This window comes from Berghia stephanieae, chromosome 10 (genome assembly GCF_034508935.2).
Source record: "Berghia stephanieae isolate SIO BIC M18660-M18661 chromosome 10, UCSD_Bste_1.3, whole genome shotgun sequence".
NCBI lineage: Eukaryota > Metazoa > Mollusca > Gastropoda > Nudibranchia > Aeolidiidae > Berghia > Berghia stephanieae.
In genome coordinates this window covers 46,813,573-46,841,437 of record NC_088369.1, presented here as the reverse complement: position 1 = coordinate 46,841,437, position 27,865 = coordinate 46,813,573, and the positions used below count along the sequence as shown (strand labels likewise).

The 27,865-nt window shown below is 35.5% G+C and overlaps 1 protein-coding gene across 1 annotated transcript in view; it reads left to right on the top strand.

Moving 5' to 3' along the window:
- LOC144955879 (U2 snRNP-associated SURP motif-containing protein-like) overlaps positions 1 to 27,865 on the top strand; it is an 86,124-nt gene that overhangs the window by 32,451 nt on the left and 25,808 nt on the right. Inside the window, exons 11-17 of the mRNA XM_078886129.1 lie at positions 144 to 248; positions 4,050 to 4,116; positions 6,564 to 6,736; positions 9,401 to 9,563; positions 17,931 to 18,010; positions 19,153 to 19,240; positions 27,096 to 27,206. Coding sequence (XP_078742255.1) covers positions 144 to 248; positions 4,050 to 4,116; positions 6,564 to 6,736; positions 9,401 to 9,563; positions 17,931 to 18,010; positions 19,153 to 19,240; positions 27,096 to 27,206 — 787 coding nt within the window. The remainder of the gene's footprint in view (positions 1 to 143; positions 249 to 4,049; positions 4,117 to 6,563; positions 6,737 to 9,400; positions 9,564 to 17,930; positions 18,011 to 19,152; positions 19,241 to 27,095; positions 27,207 to 27,865) is intronic.

Below are 27,865 nucleotides of genomic sequence, written 5' to 3'. Positions count from 1 at the left end.
TTATTTGGTGATGTTCTATTGTGTGTTACTGAATGATAGTTGTTTTGTTTTCTGTAACTGGTATTGCTACACTTTTGTCACCCTATTGTTTTGTCGGCTATGTTTGTATGTTGTGGAGATTTGTGTATTATTATCCATTGCAGACAACTTCTTGCATTGATTCATCGCATGGTGGAATTCGTCGTACGCGAGGGCCCGATGTTTGAGGCTATGATCATGAACAGAGAGCTCAACAACCCATTTTTTAGGTGATGTATTCATAGTATTCTTTCACTAAGCTTGGATGTTAACATCAAAATGATAGTTTGTGTCATAAATAGGAATGCTAGCTGGAGTGTAGAAGTTAGACATTTAGTTACTGTTGTGTCATAAATATGAATGCTAGCAGGAGTGTAGAAGTTAGACATTTAGTTACTGTTATGTCATAAATATGAATGCTAGCTGGTGTGTAGAAGTTAGACATTTAGTTACTGTTGTGTCATAAATATGAATGCTAGCTGGTGTGTAGAAGTTAGACATTTAGTTACTGTTGTGTCATAAATATGAATGCTAGCTGGTGTGTAGAAGTTAGACATTTAGTTACTGTTGTGTCATAAATATGAATGCTAGCTGGTGTGTAGAAAATAGACATTTAGTTACTGTTGTGTCATAAATATGAATGCTAGCTGGTGTGTAGAAGTTAGACATTTAGTTACTGTTGTGTCATAAATATGAATGCTAGCTGGTGTGTAGAAGTTAGACATTTAGTTACTGTATGACTACTAGGAATAAATACGTAGAGTGGTGCCCTATCCCTTTCATCCAGTTTTAATTAGTTTACCTTTCACAAATCTTATCAATTTGTTGACATGGTGCAGCAGTGCAGTCTTGAACTTTCAACATGTATTAAGTATCAGTCCGGGATTTTAGGCACATAGATACAGATGACTCCATGGCTGGTCCTATGGTGTCAGGGGCTTATGCTATGTCTTCTATCCCCTTAAATTTGTTTCTTAGTTGCCTTCTGTTTTTTTTCTTGGAATGAGATCACTTAGTTTTGTCCTAGCCCTGGCTGGAGTCCTTGACTGGGAGGGATACGGTCAAATGTATGGTTAATGTTTTGGGAGGTGATATTTTTTCTCTTTGTAAGTAATAATAATGATGATAATAATAATATAATAATAATAATAATAATAATAATAATAATAATAATAATAATAATAATAATAATAATAATAATAATAATAATAATATTTAAAAAAATAAAAATAATAATAATAATGATGATGATGATAACAATAATAATAATAATAATAATAATAATAATAATAATAATAATAATAATAATAATAATAATAATAATAATAATAATAATAATAATAATATAAATCATTTATACCTCGCCTTTTCCATATACAAAGAGCTCTAGGTACCTTTTCAACACAAACATTAAAGCTGCAATAACAGGTCATACACAAAACGTGCTTCATATCATGAAAAATATCCATAGACGGAAACTGGTTTATATCTGTCAAATATTTCCTAATAAAATAAGTCTTAATATTAGTCTTAAAAGTAGCTTCTCTATTGCATTTTCTTAAGGAAATTGGACGAGAGTTCCAAATAGAAGGGGCAGCATGGGAAAAAGACCCATCTGAAAACTTTTTTGAACCTTTTTTTGGGAACAGTTAATAGGAGATGATACACTAGATCTTGACGTTCTGGAAGGAGAATACAATGAAATAAGGTTGCATCAATATGAAGGAGCAGTTTTGTCGATACATTTAAAGCAAAGAACAGCAATTTTGTATTTGAGTCTTAATTTAACAGGTAGCCAGTGAGGTGACAATAACATGTAACATGGGTGTAATATTAATATGATCTCTTGGCCTTTTTCTGACAAGGATCCCAGCAGGGCCCAATGGTGGTCCAGTTGGTAAAGCATATCAATATATGGCTGTGTATCATCAGCAAACATGGGATCAATTAATAGTATAGTGCCGAATGACACCAGCAAGAGGGTGGATGTATAAAAGGGGGCCAAGGACTGATCCAAAAGAAATTCTGTCAACCAAAAGTTATAGACGGGCACTTTAGAGGTATAGAATGGTCAATAGTGTCAAATGCTATGCTGAGGTCAAGTTGGGTGAGAATAGAAACATTACCTTCATCAGCAGTACAGAGAAGGTCGTTTTGGATCTTCAACAGCCATATCATCTCTCTGTCACATTTTTTGTTTGTTTTAAATATATATTGGTTTGCAATAATGTTAGTGTATTCCTCTTATTGGGACTTGTTTGTGTCTGGATGGATGAGACTTTTTTGTGATTTCAAACTAACTACTATTGAGTGCTATTTGAATCCTTCCCCTTTGCCTTTATTTTTCTTGTATGCTTTCAATTTTAAATTTATAACTTTTTTAACCATCCCAGTTTCTTTTAACTGGCGCTAAAATTACCTACACATGTTGCAAATGCCGTAAAACTTTTAAGTCAAGCTGATATTCAAGGGACAGAACCCGAAAATTGACAGTTGCTGATGAAGTACCTGATACCTAGATTTACACACGTTTGTCGTTGCTGTTGTGTTGGGTTGTTGTTTTTTTTTACCTGCTTATTTCAATCTTCTCTTCTATTTTGGACAGAATTATTATGTTAATCTTATGTTACCTATTTCCATGGTTCAATCTTATGGTACATATCTATTTGGATCAATCTTATGTTGCCAATTTCCATGGTTCAATCTTATGGTACATATCTATTTGGATCAATCTTATGTTGCCAATTTCCATGAATCAATCTTATGTTACTGGGTGGGGATCCTGACCTCCCACAGTGGGCAGGGAGATACTTGCTGTGTTGTCTTTTATATCCCTCTATTTATTTTCAACTTGCTTTCTGTCTTTGTCTTGGAATGAGATTACTTGGTTTTGTCCTGGTCCTGGCCGTAAACCCTGGCCCAGAGGGAAACAGTCAAATGTATAGTTAGTTGTGAGAGATTATATTTGTTTCCATGTAAATCATCTCTCGCTTATGTATTGTTATACTTGTTATTTTGAATGTGTAATGTAACTAAACATTTGATTGTTTTCCTCTTAGTTGGATCCTGTGCTGTTGTCTGGGTGAGACTTTTAGGTGATCTCAAACTAAGTACTTTGATATTGTGCTCTTGGAATCTACATCTGTTTCCTATTTTTAAAAAAAATTCCCTATTGTCTTACCTTGGGTGCTTTCATTGTATTTCTAGAACTTTTTACTGGCGTTGATATAACCTTAATGTGTTGCAAATGCTGAAAACCGAAAAACAAAGCAAACAATCTTATGTTACCTATCTGTTCGGATCAATCTTGTGTTAACTATTTCTTATTTCCATGAATCAACCTAGACTACTAATTTTGACATAACATGAGAGTAAGAAAGGTGAGGAAAAGATAGCCTCATAAAACTGAAACTGAATTTTTAAAACTAATTTAATCTCTCTCTCTCTCTCTCTCTCTCTCTCTCTCTCTCTCTCTCTCTCTCTCTCTCTCTCTCTCTCTCTCTCTCCTCTCTCTCTCTCTCTCTCTCTCTCTCTCTCTCTCTCTCTCTCTCTCTCCCCTTCTCCCTCCCTCCTCTCTCTCTTCTCTCTCTCTCTCTCTCTCTTCTCCCTCTCCTTCCTTCCCCCCCTCTTCTTCTCTCTCTCTCTCTCTCTCTCCTCTCTCTTCTCCTCTTCTTTCTCTCTCTCTCTCTCTCTCCTCTCTCTCTCTCTCTCTCCTCCCCTCTCTCTCTTCTACCTCTCCTTCTCTCTCTCCTTCCCTTCTCTCCTCTCTTCTCTCTCTCTCTCTCTCTCTTACTCTCCCTCTCTCTCCTCTCTCTTCTCCCTCCCCCCTTCTCCCTCTTCCCTCTCTCTCTTCTCTCTCCTCTCTCTCTCTCTCTCTCTCTCTCTCCTCTTCCTTCCTCTCTCCTCTCTTTCTCTCTCTCCTCTTCAATCCTCTTTCCTACACATCTCTCTTCTCTTCTTATTCTTTCCTTCCTTGCTACATCCCGTAGACCATCTTTCAGACTTTAATGTTTCTATACTCCACCACACAGATTTTTATTTGAAAATAAAAGCCCTGCCCACACATATTACCGCTGGAAGCTTTATTCTATATTACACGTAAGTAAATCTTTCTTTAAATAGTAGTAGTAGTAGTAGAAGTAGTAGTAGAGATATCAAACTGTATGCAAAATACATAATTTGTTCGAATTTTCATGCCCAGTATGCAGATACGCAAAATGACAGTTTCCAAACGCAAGAACAAAACAAAACGAATCAGTGCCATCATGTCTTTATATCAAAAGTTGTCACATATGCCCAATTGCATGAATCCCGTAGACCAAGTCGTGTCAAAGAGTGACTTGGATAAGATGAACAGTCAACAGGATAGGGGAAAGGGATGGGGCGAGGTGATGTTTTAGTTTTAGGGACTTTTATGTGTTTATTTATTTTGATTATTTCTAAATGTACCTAGCATTTTTAAAACACTTCTATTTAAGATGAGAGGGATGTAAATTAATATAACATTCTAGTAGATAAGTTTTTCTTTCTTTTAATACAATTTATACATTCTTTCTCCCCCCACCCCCCTCTCACTCTATCTCTCTCTCTCTCTCTCTCTCTCTCTCTCTCTCTCTCTCTCTCTCTCTCTCTCTCTTTCTTCTCTTTCTTTCTCTCTCTCTCTCTCTCTCTCTCTCTCTCTCTCTCTCTCTTCTCTCTCTCTCTCTCTCCTCTCTCTCTCTCTTCTCTCTCTCTCTCTTCTCTCTCTCTCTCTCTCTCTCTCTCTCTCTCTCTCTCTCTCTCTCTCTCTCTCTCTCTCTCTCTCTCTCTCTCTCTCTCTCTCTCTCTCTCTCTCTCATCTCTATCTCTCATTTCTCTCTATCTATCTATCTATCTTTCTCTAGTTAACTTCCTCTTTTTTTTTATTCTCTCATCATTTTCTGTCCTTCAGTTTCCCCTCCCTTACGCTTGCATTTTATCATAAGATTCATCTGATTACAGTGAAATAATAGATTACAATAAGAAAGAAAGTATAAAATGGACTTGGGGAAACAAAGAATGATTGGCTGATTTTCAATTCATCTTTATTTTTCTATTTTGAAATAAATTAAAAATTCATGAGTCTAATAATAAGTTGCATGATCACTTGTTTGCAACAACCAATAAGTTGTAGCATAAGGCATGAGAATGGTTTGACCATTGAAGCAAAAGTGTATCATGCTTCCTGTGTGTAGTGGATACGTAGCATTGTTATCAATTGTATCATGCTTCCTGTGTGTAGTGGATACGTAGCATTGTTATCAATTGTATCATGCTTCCTGTGTGTAGTGGATACGTAGCATTGTTATCAATTGTATCATGCTTCCTGTGTGTAGTGGATACGTAGCATTGTTATCAATTATATCATGCTTCCTGTATGTAGTGGATACGTAGCATTGTTATCAATTGTATCATGCTTCCTGTGTGTAGTGGATACGTAGCATTGTTATCAATTGTATCATGCTTCCTGTGTGTAGTGGATACGTAGCATTGTTATCAATTGTATCATGCTTCCTGTATGTAGTGGATACGTAGCATTGTTATCAATTGTATCATGCTTCCTGTGTGTAGTGGATACGTAGCATTGTTATCAATTGTATCATGCTTCCTGTATGTAGTGGATACGTAACATTGTTATCAATTGTATCTTTGAAATGATATTGACAACTTATAAAGTATTCCTTAAAATTTAAATATCTTATGCTGGGAATGAATGTTTTTATGATAGTATTGGTATGTAACAGAATATCGCCTAAATATGGTTTTATCTGTCGTATTAAATTTGGTTTGAGTTTGACTTTGACTGATGGATGAATAAAATTTCTTCCTTTTTGACAATTAACATTATGATCAAAGGTAGCCATCTTGGCTTTCTTTAGTAACTTATGTGGCAACTATGCTGTTTGTTTTTTCTAGTATTTCCCATATTGTGAAGATCTTTTTTCTTTTTTGATAATCTAAAATCATAAGTTACAACCCTTTGTAACTTTCAAAGGTTGGATTTTTCTTTTCTTGTTAAGAACGCTGATTGTCTCATTTTATGGATTTGCATTCTGATTCAGTTTGTCCGTTTTTCCTGTTCTTTTTTTTCTTTTTCAAATTTATTGTATAGTGTAAGAATTTTCGGAGCAAAACAAGAATTTTTTGAGCCTTAAGTAAGGAATTTGAAATTTCTTGTTTGGCATCTCTGTGGTAGTAGTAATAGTTGTAGTAGTAGTAGTATCAATATCATCAGCAGTAGTAATAGTAGTTGTAGTAGTAGTAGTGGTAGTAGTAGTAGTAGTAGTAGTATCAATATCATCAGCAGTAGTAATAGTAGTTGTAGTAGTAGTAGTGGTAGTAGTAGTGGACACGTGTTTTATTATATTTTACTTATGGTTTGTCCAGGGCCAAAAACACTAGAAGAAACAAACAGATGCGAGCTTTTGAAAGGCATGTGGATTGAATAAATCTTATGTTACCTCATGGGTGAGGTGAGTCAATGACCAAGAAAACCCTTACTAATCTCTTCTTCTATGTCTAACCAGGGAGACAGTATGTCCAAGTGGAGAACAGATGAGTTCCACATGTTTAAGGGTGGTTCAATATGGCGTCCTCCACCTATCAACCCTTTCACACAGGGAATGCCTGAAGACCTTGTCAACAGGGAAGCCAACAGTGAATTTGAGGTCATCTGTCGTAAAGGGAAGCTCACTAATAGGTAGGATTCTTAATGGTCACAATACCATGTATGGCATAGACTGTCCAAATGATAACAGTGCCAGATAATATGTCACATGTGATGGCAGTTCAATCTGGAAGGTACATCTAACCTGAGAAAACAGCCAGTATATATTTGAAAAGTGAAAATGTTTTTTTTGTTTGTTTGTTTTTTTAGACTTGTGACTTTTCAGGTCATTTTTCATTTATAAAATCCTTTTTTTCTGTTAAACTATTAAAAATATTTTTTTCAAGAGGACATGGGTACTGTTTTCAGCCGTTTAAATTGTGGTCATTTTATCAATTGTTGATGACTTTAAATTTTGGCAGAGAAATGCCAACAAGCTATCTCGACATTTTTCCCAAATGGGGAAAATCCATTTCTATATCCCCCAAGGCTATTTTTAGCCATTCGACCTCGTCTAATGGTCAAAAAACGTATCGAAAAGTCAGACTCTAGTTATGTAAACAGAAGTAGGCCATGTATTGTGATGAATGGGTAAACTCTTGAATCCTTCTCTCTGATTGGTCCACTGGATCATGTAGTCATTCATTATGTTGTCTAAGCTTAAGTTGTTTTGGGGACAGATTGGTATACGGAAATTTGAATATCTTGCCTAGATGCAATAATAATTGGACAATTGACAAATGAATATATTTATCGATTATATGAGGCTGGTAATTTCATTTAGTTCCTCAAAGGTGAGAAGTTTTGTGGTTGCAGGCATGGTGGTGAGCTCACTTCTTGGTATTCATAACAAAGCAGGTCTTGAGGTGTTAGCTGGTGATTCATAACAAAGCAGGTCTTGAGGTGTTAACTGGTGATTCATAACAAAGCAGGTCTTGAGTTGTTAACTGGTGATTCATAACAAAGCAGGTCTTGAGGTGTTAGCTGGTGATTCATAACAAAGCAGGTCTTGAGGTGTTAACTGGTGATTCATAACAAAGCAGGTATTGAGTTGTTAGCTGGTGATTAATAACAAAGCAGGTCTTGAGTTGTTAGCTGGTGATTCATAACAAAACAGGTCTTGAGGTGTTAACTGGTGATTCATAACAAAACAGGTCTTGAGTTGTTAGCTGGTGATTCATAACAAAGCAGGTCTTGAGTTTTAACTGGTGATTCATAACAAAACAGGTCTTGAGGTGTTAGCTGGTGATTCATAACAAAGCAGGTCTTGAGTTGTTAACTGGTGATTCATAACAAAACAGGTCTTGAGGTGTTAGCTGGTGATTCATAACAAAGCAGGTATTGAGTTGTTAGCTGGTGATTAATAACAAAGCAGGTCTTGAGTTGTTAGCTGGTGATTCATAACAAAACAGGTCTTGAGGTGTTAACTGGTGATTCATAACAAAACAGGTCTTGAGTTGTTAGCTGGTGATTCATAACAAAGCAGGTCTTGAGTTTTAACTGGTGATTCATAACAAAACAGGTCTTGAGGTGTTAGCTGGTGATTCATAACAAAGCAGGTCTTGAGTTGTTAACTGGTGATTCATAACAAAACAGGTCTTGAGGTGTTAGCTGGTGATTCATAACAAAGCAGGTCTTGGGTTGTTAACTGGTGATTCATAACAAAGCAGGTCTTGAGGTGTGAGCTGGTGATTCATAACAAAACAGGTCTTGAGTTGTTAACTGGTGATTCACAACAAAACAGGTCTTGAGTTGTTAGATGGTGATTCACAACAAAACAGGTCTTGAGTTGTTAGCTGGTGATTCATAACAAAACAGGTCTTGAGGTGTTAACTGGTGATTCATAACAAAACAGGTCTTGAGGTGTTAGCTGGTGATTCATAACAAAGCAGGTCTTGAGTTGTTAGCTGGTGTTTCATAACAAAGCAGGTCTTGAGGTGTTAGCTGGTGATTCATAACAAAACAGGTCTTGAGGTGTTAGCTGGTGTTTCATAACAAAACAGGTCTTGAGGTGTTAGCTGGTGTTTCATAACAAAGCAGGTCTTGAGGTGTTAGCTGGTGATTCATAACAAAACAGGTCTTGAGGTGTTAGCTGGTGTTTCATAACAAAGCAGGTCTTGAGGTGTTAACTGGTGATTCATAACAAAACAGGTCTTGAGGTGTTAGCTGGTGTTTCATAACAAAACAGGTCTTGAGGTGTTAACTGGTGATTCATAACAAAACAGGTCTTGAGGTGTTAGCTGGTGATTCATAACAAAGCAGGTCTTGAGGTGTTAGCTGGTGATTCATAACAAAACAGGTCTTGAGGTGTTAACTGGTGATTCATAACAAAACAGGTCTTGAGGTGTTAGCTGGTGATTCATAACAAAACAGGTCTTGAGGTGTTAACTGGTGATTCATAACAAAGCAGGTCTTGAGTTTTAACTGGTGATTCATAACAAAACAGGTCTTGAGGTGTTAACTGGTGATTCATAACAAAACAGGTCTTGAGTTGTTTTCATACCCTTTCAATCTCTCTCATCTGTTGGATATTTATTGGTAAATTAGCAATAAAATTGCATTTTTTTTCTTGAATGAAAAGTTTAGAGATGTGCAGTTCATTTGCAAGTTGGAATATGGCGTAATAAAAAGCTATATAACTCCATAAGAAGCTAGGCAAAGTAAAAGTGAAGGAACATTGAAAGCATGTGAATTTCTCATCTCTCATTCTGGGGTGGCTCACATTCACTTCATACCACTCTATTTTACTTTTTGCAGTCAAAGAGACAGACTAGAGGACATCTTGAGAGAATTGACACCAGAACGGACAAAGATTGCAGACGGTATGGTGTGGTGTCTGGACCATGCAGAGGCAGCTGAGGAGATTGTGGAATGCATTGCAGAGTCCCTCAGTATCTTACAGACTCCTATTCCCAAAAAAGTGGGTGGTTTTACTTGTTCTTTCCATCATAATTCTATCGCGTTACATCCATAATAAAAATGAAAACCTGTTAACATTAACATTTCAGTTTCTGTCGATTACTTGTCGAATGTTTTGTTTCTTACATTTGACACAAATCTATAGCTTTTTGTCAAGCTTTGATTATATATTGTAAGTCATCTCCCCGTCCTTGATGGGTAGATAAGTGATCTCCCCTTCCTTGCTCGGTAGCCACCACATGATCGTACAATATAAGTGGTCTCCCCTTCCTTGCTTGGTAGCCAAAATATGATCGTACAATATAAGTGGTCTTCTCTACCATGGTGGGTAACAGCAATATAATTATACATCGCAAGTGACTGAATTTCACTAATAAGGTCTTTCAAAAAATAAAAATAAATTCCCCATATAGTTTCTTTATGAATGAACACGAGAAACAGTGGCTGGCATTCAATAAGACTTTACTAAAATAGAATGAAAACACATTCTCCATCCCATCAACTTATTATTTGAGAGGTTAGGGGTCATGTTTTTATATCTCACATGGAAAATTCTCCCTTGTTTAGTATTCCATATATTAGTCACGCCCTTCCATGTTGCTTTCTGCATTTGCCTCGGAATTAGATTACCTCATTTTCCTTACCCCTGGCTGAGGTTATTGGCTGACAGGGAAGTAGTCGTATGGTTTGTTCATTTTTTCCCTGATTATTTTAATTAGGATTTCCTAATTGCTACATATACTGAAAAAAAAGAGAAATTTTCCTTTGACTTTAAACGCCAATAGTGACTGATCTTATTGATGGATTTCAAAACGATTTGGCCCGCATATAAGGAAAATAAATTGGACACACTTGTCAAACGTGAGTGACCTCCCTGATGACAACGGTGTTGATTGATTTCACTATGAAATAAGTGGAAAGAGAGAGATTGGTAATTCAGTCTCTCTACAACATGGGAATTGCAAAATCCCATGCATTTTCTGAAAGGCCAACTATTCCCCTTTCAACTGCGTAGGAGATTATCAAAGATATATGTGGAAGAAATTTTAATAAATCTTAAGTTATTGGGAAGTCAATTTTTTTTATTCAGACCCATCTGATGCATTTGTCCTTTCTCGCAACTGAACTCTAGTTTTGCAATAAAGTGGAAGAATTAACTGCATTAATGGGCAATTACCCCCCCCCCCAACCCACCACCCCCATCCCCCATCTTTACAGCTTTATGTAATGACCCCTTTGGCCGTTGATCTTGGGTGGTCATTATAGACAGGTTTGACTGTATTTCCTTATCTGGCTGACAATGATGTGCACAATAAGCTTGCTTGAATTACAAGTGAGAGGCAGTGGGCGGTAATTTGAAGGATTTGTTCTTTGTCCTTTTTAAAATACCCTGGTGGACACCTACATTAGGTCCAATCCTCTAGGTGTTCACCAGGGTCAAGTGATCTCTGACAAGTCAAACGGAGGCAGGTGCTACGTAATCTGCAAGCTCTTTCAAAACTCTTGCTTGGATGTTGTCTGGTTACTAGCCTTTGTAGGATTCAAATTTCTAAGAAGTTTTGCAATGCCATCTTCCGTAACATTTATGTTTTCTATCACAGCTGTTTTTCATTGATGTAACTGCTTATGTCTGCTATGCTGTGTGGCAGGCGAATTTGCCGTGATCGATCAAAAAGTGGGGTGTTAATATCTGTCTCTCTCTCTCTTGAATTAAACTTTAATAAAAAAAAGGATAATATTATATTTCAATATCTGCTCTACAAGATGAGCTAAATATTTAAACTAGTCAAGCTATGTGAACTTTTTAACAGCTATTCAAAAACGCCCTCATAAAGAGATCCAATTGCAAATTTTCGCTGTGAAAACTGCGTACCGATCGACCGAAATTCGGGTCTCGTCACAAGATCTGCTCGCGCTAAAAGCTGAACGGACCAACAGCTGTGAAATCAAGTGTGGGAGAATCTCCTTTTAATGCCCTTTCGTGTGGTGTAATTTTTTCGTTTATAAACACAACAAAAATATTATTAAAATTTAACTGAATTTACCCTATTTTTGACTGAAAATTTGACTCTCTTAACGGTTAATAAACGGCGAAAAAATTACACCATAAAAATCTGCAGCATTTGAAGGCTATAATATCAAAAATCCAGCATGCTGGCTTGATTCAACAAATAGCGCCATCTTTAAAAGCAAAGCCTTTGTTTCCGCTTTCTCTTTCTTTCTCTCCTACCGTCCGACGCGTGAGTTGATACACTGGTGACCGAGACCGATTGTAAGGAGTGACAAACGTTTCCAAACAGCCATCTAGAATAGTCAAAAGTGTTTCAATTATGGACATGGACTTACTTGAATTATGTGGTAAGTAAATCTTATTGTTTTTTATTTTATTATCATTATGATCGGTGTTTGAGTAGATCGAAGCTTTTCTCTATCTTGTCTTAATCTTATCATGATACTGATACTGATACTGTTTGCTCCACTCACTTTTCTGTATTAATGGATAATGTTTGTAACCGCTAGACAATTCGTGTTCATTCATGAAGGCTATTATTATTATTATTATTATTATTATTATTATTATTATTATTATTATTATTATTATTATTATTATTATTATTATTATTATTATTATCATGATTATTATTATTATCGGAGACCACCGCTTGCTAAGAATGAACGTGTCATTATCACAGTTTATCACTGATACTTCTAGATTAAAAATAAAATAATAGAAACTGGTCGTGTCAGTGTCCGTCCTGACTGCTAGACTTGTGCTTGTGAGTCCTACTAGTACTAGGAAATGGAAAGTATCACACTATCGACGTCTAAGTCTAGTTGTTTCTCAATTTTATGAAATTTAGATTAAGTCAAGCTCATTCATTAAGAAATTATTGACAATTGGGACGAAATCTGGTGCACATTGTTTGATCTTATAATAATAATCTTAACAGGATGGCTCCATTCTTCATCAGGTGTCATCAATGAGTAGTATCTAACTTGTTTGTTTTTCAATCGTTTTTAAAAGATCCAGTTTCAACCATGCCATGATTGATGGAACTATTATACTATAGTGACTCAAAACTCCAGTTTAAATTTAACTTTTAACCTTTTACTGTATACACTACTTGGTAGAAAGGCTTGTTTTTATTTGATGCTATGGGATTGACTTGGTGATGGTTGCTTGTTTATAATATAAGTTTTAGATTTATATTAAATTCTTGAATCCTGCCTATTTGAATTTGACAGTTGAGTTTTGATAGATAGTGTTGATGGTAATGAGTAATCATTTAGCGCGTTGAGCTTGTTGAAATACAGGGTAAGGCGGTGTATAGAAACTATTTATTATTATTATCACATCTCAAATAAGTTTGAACATTTTAATTCTCCATTTTCAGATGACGAACAAATGAGTCGTCTCAGGGCTTCATTTTTGATGTAGGGGAAAGGTCGTAGACCTGCACTCCCACCTGTGCAAGTGACAAACAAGCTGTTTGTCCAGCTTTATCATCTGCGCTTTGAAGCCAAAACGACAGTGTCTGAGGTAAGGTTTCTTTGAATATATGACACATCTGTTTTCGTTGTCACAGGCCACCATTATATTTTTTTGATAAATATTTTGGTTGTTTTTGATGTCTTTTACTGCGCTAATATTATCAGTACAGTGAGGCTAAACCAGCTTATGATTTGATTTTTTTTTTTGTAAAACACAAGGTCCCGCTATGGAGCTTTCAGATTCATATAAGTTCATGATGGTTGCGAGTAGATTTTATTGTTAACATGTATGGTTGAGTTTATTTGGGTTTGTAGTTACAAGTGACTGAGTGACATAGACAAGTAAAAGACGTGTTTATGGCTCTTTTTATGATATAATTTAAGCATGCCTGCAACAGTCAGCAATTAGCAATGGGCCATGTGCTGTTGGTATAATAGCACTAGTTGAAAAGGTCTTTACTAGGTTAGACAAGACTAGATGTTTGCTATGGAATACAATTAAATTCTAAACCATCCCTGTGTTCCTCTCTCTAGCAAAGTATATTAATTTTTTCATACCTAATCCTTATCTTTTTTTAAACTTGTTGGATTCTGATGTACTATCAAGGGTTATCTTTTTGTATAAGATTCTATTTTTTTTCTGTTCTAATATACTAATGCATTAGTTATAAGCCTTCAATATTTTCTGGTTATTTTTTCCCTTCTAGGTGGAACAATGGTTCTCCAAGTTAAGTCCAGACTCAAGTTATCCTGTCAATAGTATCTGGCGAAAAATTTTGAAGGTGGTGAAGGCGGCAAAAGTTAAAGATAAAAACGTTTTTGAATGCACCTGTGGATCTTCACCACATCAGTGATGCCCTCAATGCCATTGGTGTAGACATGACATTGGAGAAGAACAATTTTAAAAAGACTGTTGTGTCAAATGAAATTGCTGTGGACCTCAGCAATTTTCTCCTGAAACATGGACATACTTATGGAGACTTCCATAAATTTCTAGGAGACATATCGTCTTCTGTAATTTGCACGAGAGAGAAGTTGCGAGGCATGTATCTCGCTGCAGAAACAAAGAAGGGGAAGCTGATAAAGAATATCAGCAGGGACCCAGCAGCACTTCAGGCATGGCTCAGGAAACCCTTCTTTCCCTGTCATCTGACGGAAATTCAGCTAAACTCTCCTCCTGCCACAGCCACAAAGCCACCCTCGTCATCGCCACCACCACCCCACTGTCATCTACTGTTGACTGGCCAGCACTGAGTCCTGAGCCAACCGTTTTATTTCCTTCATCTGTACTACCATCATCAAGTCAACCTTCTACTTCTACTAAGATTCTCAGCTCACCACCACCGTCGTCTACTGTTGACTGGCCAACACTGAGTCCTCAGCCAACCGTTTTATTTCCTTCATCTGTACTACCATCATCAAGTCAACCTTCTACTTCTACTAAGATTCTCAGCTCACCACCACCGTCGTCTACTGTTGACTGGCCAGCACTGAGTCCTCAGCCAACCGTTTTATTTCCTTCATCTGTACTACCATCATCAAGTCAACCTTCTACTTCTACTAAGATTCTCAGCTCACCACCACCGTCGTCTACTGTTGACTGGCCAGCACTGAGTCCTCAGCCAACCGTTTTATTTCCTTCATCTGTACTACCATCATCAAGTCAACCTTCTACTTCTACTAAGATTCTCAGCTCACCACCACCACCACCATCGTCCTGCATTTCTACTGTATCTGGTTCTCCCCTCATCTCTCCATGAATATTAATTCTCGGAATGTGTCCACACCTGATTCATGTTCAGCACCACTACCATCATCGTCATTCACTTTTGGTTCTACCCCTCTACCCTCTACGTCTGTTTCTACTCAGAATCCAGCCAAACCTGAATGTACCCCTGCACCGATCACTTCTGTTTTATTGCCAGAATCCTTTTCAGAGTCCCACATCCCACTTTCTTCCACAATTGTTAATGTTGACCATGTTAGAAGATTATCAAAGTCTGTCTCTTCCAAAAAATTGTTTTCATCTATAAAGTCGATTCATCAGAATGTAATATTTTAAAGAAAGAAATTTTTAATTTAAAATTAAAGAACAATAGGAACGATAGAGCGGCAAATATGAAACTTTTAAATAAAAAAATTCATGAATGGCGTAAGAGTGTTTTGCATGATGAGGATATATGTACACATTTTTTGTATTGTAACGCGCATTTTTTGCTTGGTCTATCTAAAGCTGTTGAGAGTGCTGTGTTAGAATTTGAGAGGGATGTAATTAAAGAGGGGGGTTCAGTTCACTTGGGAGGGACAGTCAGCAAAGTTTAATCATTTTCAGTCTAGTATTGGTAAAGAAAGTGCAGCCTTACGTGCTATAAGACTAACTGCAGAAGTATTGGGACCTCGGGGGGATGAGAAAAATGGGGCAAGGGAAGGATGGCTAAATTATTGTGAAGCTAATAATATTAAGTCTCAGTTTTGCAGTTTTAGAAGTAATCGTTTCAATAATATATTTGAAAATGCTCATGCTCTTTTGTACCATCATAAACATGTTCTTGATTTTCTAGAAAATGAAGTTTCAGGTGACAATTTAAAGCTTCAAAGTATTGTTGCAGATTTGAGGGATAGTAGGGTAATTTCTTTAGTTGCTGCTATTTCACTGTTTAATCTGACTATCACTGGGCCATACTGGGAGTTGATGAAAAGTAAAATTCTTTATGGGTCATTCCCCTCTTATGTCAAAAAGATTGATGTTATTTTTGAGAAATTTATTTGTTAAGGATGATTACTGATGATGAAGCAGAAGCATCTTTTTTTGTCAACTGCTGTCAAACGAAGAAGGGTTTCAGATTCTGATGTTGATTGAATAACACTATGAGCTTAAATTCAAGCTTCAGTTTAATTACAAAAAATGGACGTTTCAGGTTTCTCCTTTGTCAACAAACAGGATGAACCAAACACTATCGATGATGTGGTAGTGCCGTTAAGTTGAATGCGTTTGTTGGTAAAGGGGAAACACGAAACATCCATTCTTCTATCTGTTTTTATAATTAAATTGAAGCTTACATTCAATTTCACATTATTTATCGCTTCGAGTAGCAACATTTACATTATATTGATTAATGAAATTATGTATCTATTACCATCACTTTACATTTGATCAGTGACATGCTTTGTTTAAACAATTGTTGTTTCTCATAATTATGTAGCTTTTCTGATTATTACATATGTTTTATTTAGCGTCAAGCAAGATGGCTTTCTATTATTTCAACATTTTTAACACGTCTGAGTGTACTTAAACACTTTAATATGTTTTTTTTACCTGGAAGTTCATATTCATACAATAAGGGAGTCCAATATAATATCTATTTCTATTTAAACATTTTATAAATGCATTTAAAATGTGTATAGTGGAGAGCCAATGGTAACCCTTATACTCATACTGATGTTGGGCTATTAGACCATAATAGCAATATTATAGTCCGTGTTTAAATTAATCTTTATCATTTATAGGCTATGTGGATATGATCAGCTTCCAGAGTCCGCGTATGTATAATCTGTTATTAGATATTATATTGGACTCCCTGTATGAATATGAACTTCCGGGTAAAAAAAACATATTAAAGTGTTTAAGTACACTCAGGCGTGTTAAAAATGTTGAAATAATAGATAGCCATCTTGCTGACGCTCAACATGATGAGTAGCAAGAGCGCTAAGATAGGTTTGCCCGGTGTCTGTGCATTTATATGTATTAAAGCGTGTCCTTATACCGTTGCCTTAGTTATATAAACTAAAATGTGTTACGGCAGGGCGTTGAATTTTAGGTTGATTGTTGAGGTGTCTCAAAATATGTACTTATGGATAGGTATAAATTTTCATGTTCGTGGGTTGCATTGGATATTGTATGCTTTTGTGTACTGACTTTTTTGTCTAATGTTTTTATTTATTTATTTTATTTGATCGACTGTGCGCCACCAGTAGGTGCAGCATTAACTTCTATTATTGTGTTAGGTCGTGGTATGAATTTTTGACTTTTCCCCCCTTTTTGACATATATTTCTGTTGATTTTCGAGAGTTTAAATCTTGATTTCTTTTCATAACTCTGTTTTTGTCATTCTTCTTGTGAAAAGGACATAAAATTTGGATTCCCCATCCCTCAAAACATTTGTATGTGAAGTTTCATAGCCATATCTCATCATTTAAATTTTTTGTAGTGGAAACACTGTTTATTTCTCAAAATGTCTTCCTTTGGCGATTTCGGCCTTTTTTCGAATTTTGAGACGTAAAATCTCAGTAATTATTGCCTCTATCTCTCTGAAAAAAATTGGGCTTACTGTCTGGTGCCAGTTCTAAGGCTCAGATAAGTTTCATGCCTTAATTTAGATTACTGACGAGTCTGCAAAGTGCCGAAGATGGTATATCTGGCGATTTCGGTGAAATTATCTTCACGCGCGTCATGTTTTTTCTTGATTTTGATGCTGTATAGTAACTGAATTATACTAGGTGAATATTTGTTTGAGTATTTTTCTTATTCTCTATGTCCATGGCTTGCGATTGCTTGCAAATTATTCAATTTTGTTATTATTTTGTTTGTTTTGATGCACCTTAAACTTGCTGTTTGGTAGCATGTTCTGTTGGTGTACGAAAATTACAAGTTATTAAATAAATAAAAAATTCGTAACTTTTTTATTTGTTGTCCGATTTTAATCATTTAAAGACTGTTGTTCATGGTTTGACAATCTGTATTTGTTCAATTCAAAATAACAGCAGTTTTCTGCAGTTGAAATTTTAGTTTGGGATACCTAGTTATAGGGTCAAAAGTTGCTTTTTAGAAGACAGACGGAATTTGAGCATTTTCTACAACAAATTTATTTTATTTCAGATTTCCCGCTTGTTCCTTGTGTCAGACATTTTATTTAACAGCAGTGCCAAAGTTCCAAATGCTTCATTTTTTAGAAAATTGTGAGTATATCAGCTATACATCAATATGTTTTCTGATCAGCTTACATCAATATGTTTTCTGATCAGCTTACATCAATATGTTTTATGATCAGCTTACATCAATATGTTTTCTGTGATCACCTTACATCAATATGTTTTCTGATCACCTTACATCGATATGTTTTCTGATCACCTTACATCAATATGTTTTCTGATCAGCTTACATCAATATGTTTTATGATCACCTTACATCGATATGTTTTCTGTGATCACCTTACATCAATATGTTTTCTGTGATCACCTTACATCGATATGTTTTCTGATCAGCTTACATCAATATGTTTTATGATCACCTTACATCAATATGTTTTCTGATCAGCTTACATCAATATGTTTTATGATCACCTAGCATCAATATGTTTTCTGATCAGCTTATGTTTTATGATCACATAACATCAGTGTTTTCTGATCAGCTTACATCAATATGATTTCTGATTAGCTTACATCCATATGCTTTAAGATCACCTTACATCCGTATGTTTTATATGTGTGTGTTTGTTGAACCTTTCTGCCGAAGGGCTCAGTCTTCGTCCTGATTTTCTGTTAAGATTTGCTTCCTTAGCGTTTGGTCAACCAAGACCTGCCCACAAGGCTGTAACCCAAGTATGAGTGGCTGATAATTACAGCTGTAACTGCTACCTATTCAGTGAATGTATTGAGTCACTTCTAGGACTGTATGACCAGGACTTCAATGTCAAAGACCTTTCCTGTTTTATTGACTTCCACTCTATACAAAAATTATTATTTAGATTGGTTTTGGTTTTGAAAACATACAAGTTTCTGAGATAGCTCCGTCTCTGTGATTTGATTTTAAAATGACAAAACATCCTGGTAACCAGGGATTTGCTGGGAATAAATCTCGGCTACCAGTAAACTGATTAAATGTGTAAAAAATTAATTGGAGACATGAAATTTGGTTTGCATTAAAACTCAATTCTTTATGAAATTGTAAGATAGAAAAAAAAAATCATTTTTATTACATGTATTATCACAAATCATTTTATGATGACAAAGTGTTTCAGATTTGCTTTTTATTTAGTAAAAATTAAAACAAACAGGCTATCGTGATTATGTTACTTTTTTTTTTGGTCCAATTCCCTCAGTCTTCAAGTAAAATTAAAGGAGATATTTAAGGACATAAACGAGTCTTATGAAAAGATTGAGGGACGATTAAAAGCTGAACAGTTCAAGGTAAGCTTCATGCTTCCATTGTCATTTTCTTTACTATTGTATGTGTTATGACAATTAAATGCGTTGTGACAATTGTATGTGTTATGACAATTAAATGTGTTATGACAATTAAATGCGTTGTGACAATTGTATGTGTTATGACAATTAAATGTGTTATGACAATTGAATGCGTTGTGACAATTGTATGTGTTATGACAATTAAATGTGTTATGACAATTAAATGTGTTGTGACAATTGTATGTGTTATGACAATTAAATGTGTTATGACAATTGAATGCGTTGTGACAATTGTATGTGTTATGACAATTGAGTGCGTTGTGACAATTGTATGTGTTATGACAATTGAATGCGTTGTGACAATTGTATGTGTTATGACAATTGAATGCGTTGTGACAATTGTACGTGGTATGACAATTGTATGTGTTTTGACAATTGTATGTGTTGTGACAATTGTATGTGTTATGACAATTAAATGTGTTGTGCTTGAGAGCTTAAGAGAGGGGGTGATAAGTTCTTGTCAAATAGTCTATGCATACTTTCAAGGCATCGTTTAGATAACTGGAAAATAAATTGTGCTATTGCTGGTAGCATAAACTTAACACTTGTTTGTATAACCATTCATTACTGGGTGGGTGATCCTGACCTCCCACAGTGGGCAGGTCCCATAGCGGGCAGGGAGGTACATACTGTGTCTTCTATCCCCTTATATCTGTTTTCCAACATGCTTTCTGTCTTTGTCTTGGAGTGAGATTGCTTGGTTTTGTCCTAACCTTGGTCGGAGTCCTTGGCTGAGAGGGAAACAGTCGAATGTATAGTTATTGCTTTGGGAGATGATATTTTTTTCCTTGTAAATCATCTCTCTGTTATGTACTGTATTATGTTTTATTTACATGTTATATTTGATTTGTTAACATTTGAGTGTATTCCTCTTAGTGGGGGCCTGTGCTTGTGTCTAGATGAGACTTTTAGGTGATCTCAAACTAAGTACTTTGACAGTGTGCTCTTGGAATCTACATCTGTTTCCTATTTGAACCAATTCCCCTTTGTTTTACCTTATCTTGGGTGCTTTAATTGAATTCTATAACTTTTTACTATCCCATTTCTTCCTTTTTACTGGCGCTGATATGACCTTAATGTGTTGCAAGCGCCGTAAAACCCTTAAAAACAAAAAACAAAACAGTGGGCAGGGAGGCACTTACTATGTCTTCTACCCCCCTATATCTGTTTTCAATTTGTTTTCTGTCTTTGTCTTGGAATGTGATTACTTGGTTTTGTCCTGGCCCTGACTGAGAGGGAAACAGTCAAATGTATAATTAGTTTTGAGAGATATATTTTTTTTCCTCGTAAGTTATCTCTGTTATGTACTGTATTATGTTTACATATTAAATATGATTTGTACACATTCAAGTGTATTCCTCTGAGTGGTGACCTGTGCTTGTGTCTGGATGAGACTTTTAGGTGATCTCAAACTAAGTACTTTGATAGTGTGCTCTTGGAATCTACATCTGTTTCCTATTTGAACCAATTCTCCTTTGTCTTACCTTTAAGGTGCTTTAACTCTTTCAGTGCTGAGGCGATATTCGCTTTTCTGTCACAATCAGCATGAGAATGACAAGCTAAGACAAAGCGACATTCGAATTCGGTGCAAAATCTCAATTAAAATACCCCCCTAGGGTCAGTTAATGTTCTGATGAAAGGAATGATACCATTGGTTCAATTTATAGTACTTTTGTAGAAAGTAATAATAATAATAGTAATGAAATTTATTTATATTGCGCCCACTCGTCTATACAATAAAGCTCTAGGCGCATAAGTAGGATAATAAGTAGGATTGGATTACATTATTGTTTTTGTATTTCAAGACCGGCCACACTGTGCGGCCATTGGCCAGTAGAACAGATTCTGCTCTGGCCACACAGTGCGGTCAATGGCGCTGAAAGAGTTAATTGTAATTCTAGAACATTTTACTATTCATGACTGTAATGTATTGCAAGTGCCGTAAAACCCTTTAAAATAAACACAAAAAAAACGTTCATTAGAATATCTGATGACTAGAAGCTGTTTCCACCTTATTTGTATTAATTGCAATGGGGTCTTCGAAAACCATTGAGGAAACTGATATTAATATGCTTCCCATATTTACATGTACAAGATTGTCACTGTGATCCATGGAAATAGGCTCCCCATATTTACATGTACAAGATAGTCACTGTGATCCATGGAAATAGGCTCCCCATATTTACATGTACAAGATTGTCACTGTGATCCATGGAAATAGGCTCCCCATATTTACATGTACAAGATAGTCACTGTGATCCATGGAAATAGGCTCCCCATATTTACATGTACAAGATTGTCACTGTGATCCATGGAAATAGGCTCCCCATATTTACATGTACAAGATTGTCACTGTGATCCATGGAAATAGGCTCCCCATATTTACGTGTACAAGATTGTCACTGTGATCCATGGAAATAGGCTCCCCATATTTACATGTACAAGATTGTCACTGTGATCCATGGAAATAGGCTCCCCATATTTACGTGTACAAGATTGTCACTGTGATCAATGGAAATAGGCTCCCCATATTTACATGTACAAGATTGTCACTGTGATCCATGGAAATAGGCTCCCCATATTTACATGTACAAGATTGTCACTGTGATCCATGGAAATAGGCTCCCCATATTTACGTGTACAAGATTGTCACTGTGATCCATGGAAATAGGCTCCCCATATTTACATGTACAAGATTGTCACTGTGATCCATTGAAATAGGCTCCCCATATTTACGTGTACAAGATTGTCACTGTGATCCATGGAAATAGGCTCCCCATATTTACATGTACAAGATTGTCACTGTGATCCATGGAAATAGGCTCCCCATATTTACATGTACAAGATTGTCACTGTGATCCATGGAAATAGGCTCTCCATATTTACGTGTACAAGATTGTCACTGTGATCCATGGAAATAGGCTCCCCATATTTACATCACAGCCGTTTATTACACTAGATATCTTTCACTTTAGTTTTCTACCGCCTTACCCCCAATGGGAACGACCCACCGTCGATGACGGGGAGACCACCGTGTGGTTACGTCATAAAAGATGTCCTGAACGTGAAAACTGGCCTATATTTATCCCTGCAGGTAGAAAGCACCGCTTGGATTTCATTGTCAGTCAGGCTATAGGACAGATTTCGTAAAATCGTTCATTTTTACACTGCAATTGCTGACCATACACTTCTTCTATATTTTTCTATTTTATATGGATATAACGGCCACATTTTCGTCTTCAAGACGCAATTATTTTCATTGACATCAAGAAATGGTGAGTATACTTTATTCTCTCTTGAAAAATGTATACTTTTCTATTTAAAATTAACCTGAAAAATATTTTTAATTGTTTAAAAAATTCAAATTGATGTTATCTGAGTTTTGTTACCCTAACACATGGTAGTAAATATAAGAGTAATAATCTACTTTTAATTTAGCATTTATTTCAATGATTTGTAATGACCGGTTTCTGCACAATGAATGTGTAAACACATCTTGTCTACTCGTAATTCTTTGTTGGCTAACAAAATAGTCCCGTATTCAGACAAACTCCTGAGACAAAAGAACACGAGTCCAATTGTGATGATAACGTTATTGTTGTTGTTGTTTTATGGTGATGATGATGATGATGATGATGATGTTGATGATGATGATGATGATATCGCAGTAATAGTAGTAATCGTAGTAGTAGTAGTAGTAGTAGTAGTAGTAGTAGTAGTAGTAGTAGTAGTAGTAGTAGTAGTAGTAGTAGTAGTAGTAATCGTAGTAGTAGTAGTCGTAGTAGTAGTAGTACACACACACACTCAGAGAGAGAGAGAGAGAGAGAGAGAGAGAGAGAGAGAGAGAGAGGGAGGGAGGGAGCGTGTGTGTGTGTGTGTGTGTGTGTGTGTGTATAAAACTCATGTACGCACATTTTTAGCACAGAACGATTTTTATTGCTTGTTCAGTCAAGTTCTCATGATTTCTCTGTGACAATTGAACTTTGAACCTATAACTTTCACACCGATTTGCCATTCCGTCTTCACGATTCGCACCTTCCCTCGATATTCTTCTACATCGCCCGTTGGTACAGTCAACGGGCGTGGGAAAAGAGGGTAGATAGATATATTATGACATCAAAAAGCGATGTGATCAAAGGTGGCGGATGATTGTGTAACATCAAAAGCCCGGTGGACTGCGCTACAAGGCCGAAGTTTCGAGAGTATATGTGATTTGAGTGGGAGGGGCTTATTTGACTTTGCCGATGACCGACTGGTGGACGATTGAAATTATAATTGTCCTTTTTCAGCAGCCAATTGGAAATGGGTAATTGTAAACATCTGATTGGCGCTCCATGGAGAGAAATCAGTTTGGAGGTCATGGGATGAAATTGCTGGAGAGATGGAGTAAATTTGAAATGAATTGAACGTAATTTGGGGCGTTGTCTAGGTGTCAAATAAGACTCTCGCAGACCGGTGATAAATCAAATTTTTTGGCCGTAAATGCTACAGTAAACTTCTTTATCTTATTTTTGCTAAAAATATTTCAGAGTGGGTATATAGGCGGATTCCATTTTGAATAACAGGCATTTAGAACTATATTTTAAAGGAAAATTATTACGTTATTATTATTAGCACGCATCTAGGCGATCACTATCGTATTATTACTAACAATCAATAATATTATTATAACTCTTATAATTACAATTATTATTATTATTATTATTATTATTATTATTATTATTATTATTATTATTATTATTATTATTATTATTATCATCATCCTCATCATCATCATCATCATCATCATCATCATCATCATCATCATCATCATCAATATCAATAGTAACTAATGATTTTTTTTCTTTACTCAGACGAATGGTCATACTGAAACAAGCATTGTCTCAATGCAAATGGCAAATGGACTCTGCCGAATAAGCTGTGAAAGGGCTCAAATGAGATATATGGTTAAAAAACATTTCATGCAAACTGCTCCAGAATTAGGAAGTGAAGTTCCACCGGTGAAAAAAAAAGAAAACAGAACGTTGGCTCATTAGATGCTGTTTCTGTGAAATGTAACAATCAGCTGTTCCTTACAATAATCGTGAGGTTTTACGTATGTTAATAAAAAGTATAAAAATGTGTTAAGATCTAGACGTCTATACAAAGTTCAAAGGAATACTTATAACTTTTCTTTATCTATGATTGTCAATTTATTTTAAAATAACAGTTCATTTTGATTATCTGATCATTAATCCTCCCCCCCCCCCCTCCCATCTTTTTCAATGCGTTTATCACGAATTTTTATTGTCAAAAAATGGATATTATTTATTTTTTACTATTATTATTATTATTATTATTATTATTATTATTATTATTATTATTATTATTATTATTATTATTATTATTATTATTATTATTATTATTATTATTATTATTATTACAATGGTGATCAAGAGTAAGATAAATACACTGATATTATATGATTATTACTAGTATTAGTATTACATCGATATCACGTGTTTCAACTGATTCACAATGATCATTTCTGTTATCCACGATGCTTCGGTTGTTCAATAAGCAGACCATTTTCAACAAATTTCCATTTTAAATAGTATTAGCTATCTGGTCAGCGTCCTTTTTTTTGTCGCAGCACTGGAGAGAGAGAGAGAGAGAGAGAGAGAGAGAGAGAGAGAGAGAGAGTGTGTGTGTGTGTGTGTGTGTGTAAGTGTGTGTGTGTGTGTTGGTGTACATAAAACTAATTTATGCAACGTTTTACCGCGAAACAATTTTCATTTTACCACCTCAGTTTAATCTCTCATCAGTTCTCTCTGACAATTGAACTTTGAACCTATAACTTTTAACACAGCTACGTCATTCCATCTTCACGATTCGCACCTCACCGCGATATTCTTTTATGTTGACTCGTGGTACAGTCAAAGGGGTTGAGAGAAGAAGATAGATATTGAGTGACATCATCAAAAGCGATGTGATCAAAGCTGGCGGATGGTTGTGTAACATCAAAGACCAGTGACTGGTCTACAAGGCCTATCATATTCGTGGGTATGTGTGATTTGAGTAGGAGGAGCTTTCTTGACTTTGCTGATGACCGAGTGGTGGACAATTGAAATTAGAATTGTCCTTATTCAGCAGCCAATTGGAAATGGGCAATTGTAAAAAGCTGATTGGACGCTCCATGTAAAGAAAGCAGTTTGAGGGACATGAAAGGAAATTGCCGGAGAGCGTGGAGTGGGGAGGAGTAAATCATATTGAATGAATTGATAGTAATTTGGGGCGTTGGGAAGTTAAATAAAACTCTCGGAAACAGGTGATGGCCGCAAATGATTCAGTAAAATTCTTTATTCTTTCTTTCTTTCTTTTTTTTTATTTACTTTCTGTCAGAGTGGACATATAAAGGCGAATTCCATTTTTTTTAAACGGGCATTTAGAACGATATTTTAAAGAGAAATTATTGCGTTTTACCAAAATTAGCAGGCGTTTAGGTGATAGCTACTATATTATTTTCATGAAAATGATCATGATCATCATCATCATTATTATTATTATTATTATTATTATTATTATTATTATTATTATTATTATTATTATTATTATTATTATTATTATCATTATTGTAGTTATTATCGTCATTATTATAATTATTATTATTATTATTATTATTATTATTATTAGTATTATTATTATTATTATTATTATTATTATTATTATTATTATTATTATTATTATTATTATTATTATATAGTTTAGATCTATACGAACGTCAAAGGAATGTATATAACATATCTTTTCCTAAGAATTGTCAATTGCCATTACTAAAATCTGTTCGTTTTGATCATTTGATCAACAAACCCCTACAATTCGGTGATTACGCATTTTTTTATTGCTTTCAAAAAAGGATATTGCTGTACAGGTGAGCGGATATCTCAACAATGCTTCATTACAAAACGACTTTGATTATATATTTCTACTCTGTGAATATTGATGATTATTGCAGTATTTCTCATTTATTTGTATAAACTCAGATAACTATGTAATTTTTGATTATATCGTTTGAAGTAATTAAAATTTATGACCCATTTTTATGGTTATTTCCTATAAAATCTAATCCCAAATGATCTACTAAAATTATATCAAATAAAAGTATGTAGATCACTAGTTATGACTCTAAAATATCTTATTGCAACATCTAATAGCATCTTTACTACGCCACTTTGAACTTGAGAAAAAAATCATCAAAATAGGAAAAATTGCTCAGTCGCCCTTTCGGCACAGGCCGTGACTCACCATCTGTTATGAACTAGCATCCGGCAAAATTTACCTGTCGAACTAAAGTGAAAGCAGTAAACGGCTGTGACATGTGCAAGATTGTCACTGTGATCCATGGAAATAGGCTCCCCATATCTATGAGTAAAAGAATGTCTTTGTGAGCCTTGGAAATAGGCTCTCTATATCTATATGGACAAGATTGTCTCTGAGTGTGAGCCTTGGAAATAGGCTATCCACTTACAACTGACAGAATATCTATAGGTTTTAAGCCTACCACCCAGTTTTCTTTATATCCATGGCATGAAATATCTACAATTTTAATCCTCTGTGGTCAATACATTAATTTGATTGTAACGAGGGAGATGGTAGAGCATTTAAAAGCCATATTACCTCTGAAAAAAGTAGATTATGTTGTTAATTCCAATGAACAAAGGGGGTTTCACTTTTAATTTGGTGAAAAATATAGGAATGTTTTGATTGTGAACTGTTTGTCTTTTCTTGAATTGATGGTTGTAATTGTTTTGAATTCCAGCAACAAGTGATGAATTGTTTCCGTGCCTGGGAGGATTGGGCCATCTATCCCAACGACTTTCTAATCAATTTACAAAATATTTTCCTTGGTCTGGTTCCTTCCAACATCAAGGTAAGACCACATGCCTATCATCTCACAGTTTGTGGAATCGTCCTCAATCCCTCGATACCTCCAAAGCAAGATAGTATTCCACAGAACAAGAGTTCCTATCTTATAAATTATTGTTTTTTATTCTAGCGGTGATATATATATATATATATATTAGTTGTCATAGTCATACAGTTGCATCTTTGTACGTACAGCATGGAAATCTCAAACAAGTCGGGAGCAGGCCTATTTGTTTGAGATTTCCATGTTTAGTATTTTACAAAGAATATGAAGAAGAATGAGATGGGGGGGGGGGGGGGGGGGGGATATTGGTAAGGTCTCATTATAGAGAGGCATAGTTTTGAGTGTCTTGTCTAATTCAGAGAGGTTCTACTTTGTGTGTACTCAGGGCTGGCGGAGTCGGTTATTTTTAAACCGACTCTGACTCCGACTTGAAACCGACTCCGACTCCTCAAGCATAGTATTAATTGGTAATAATATGCAACCAACACTCGCAGCTACTTTTAGCTTTTCCCCAGTATATGTATTATAACAATACAAGCCGCTTCATATTTGATATTGCATCATTAAAAGTACAAGCTCTTCATCATTTTTTGGCTACAGACTGATTAGCTCATTTCGAATAAACACATTAATATTGATATAAAAATGCAATGTCTGAA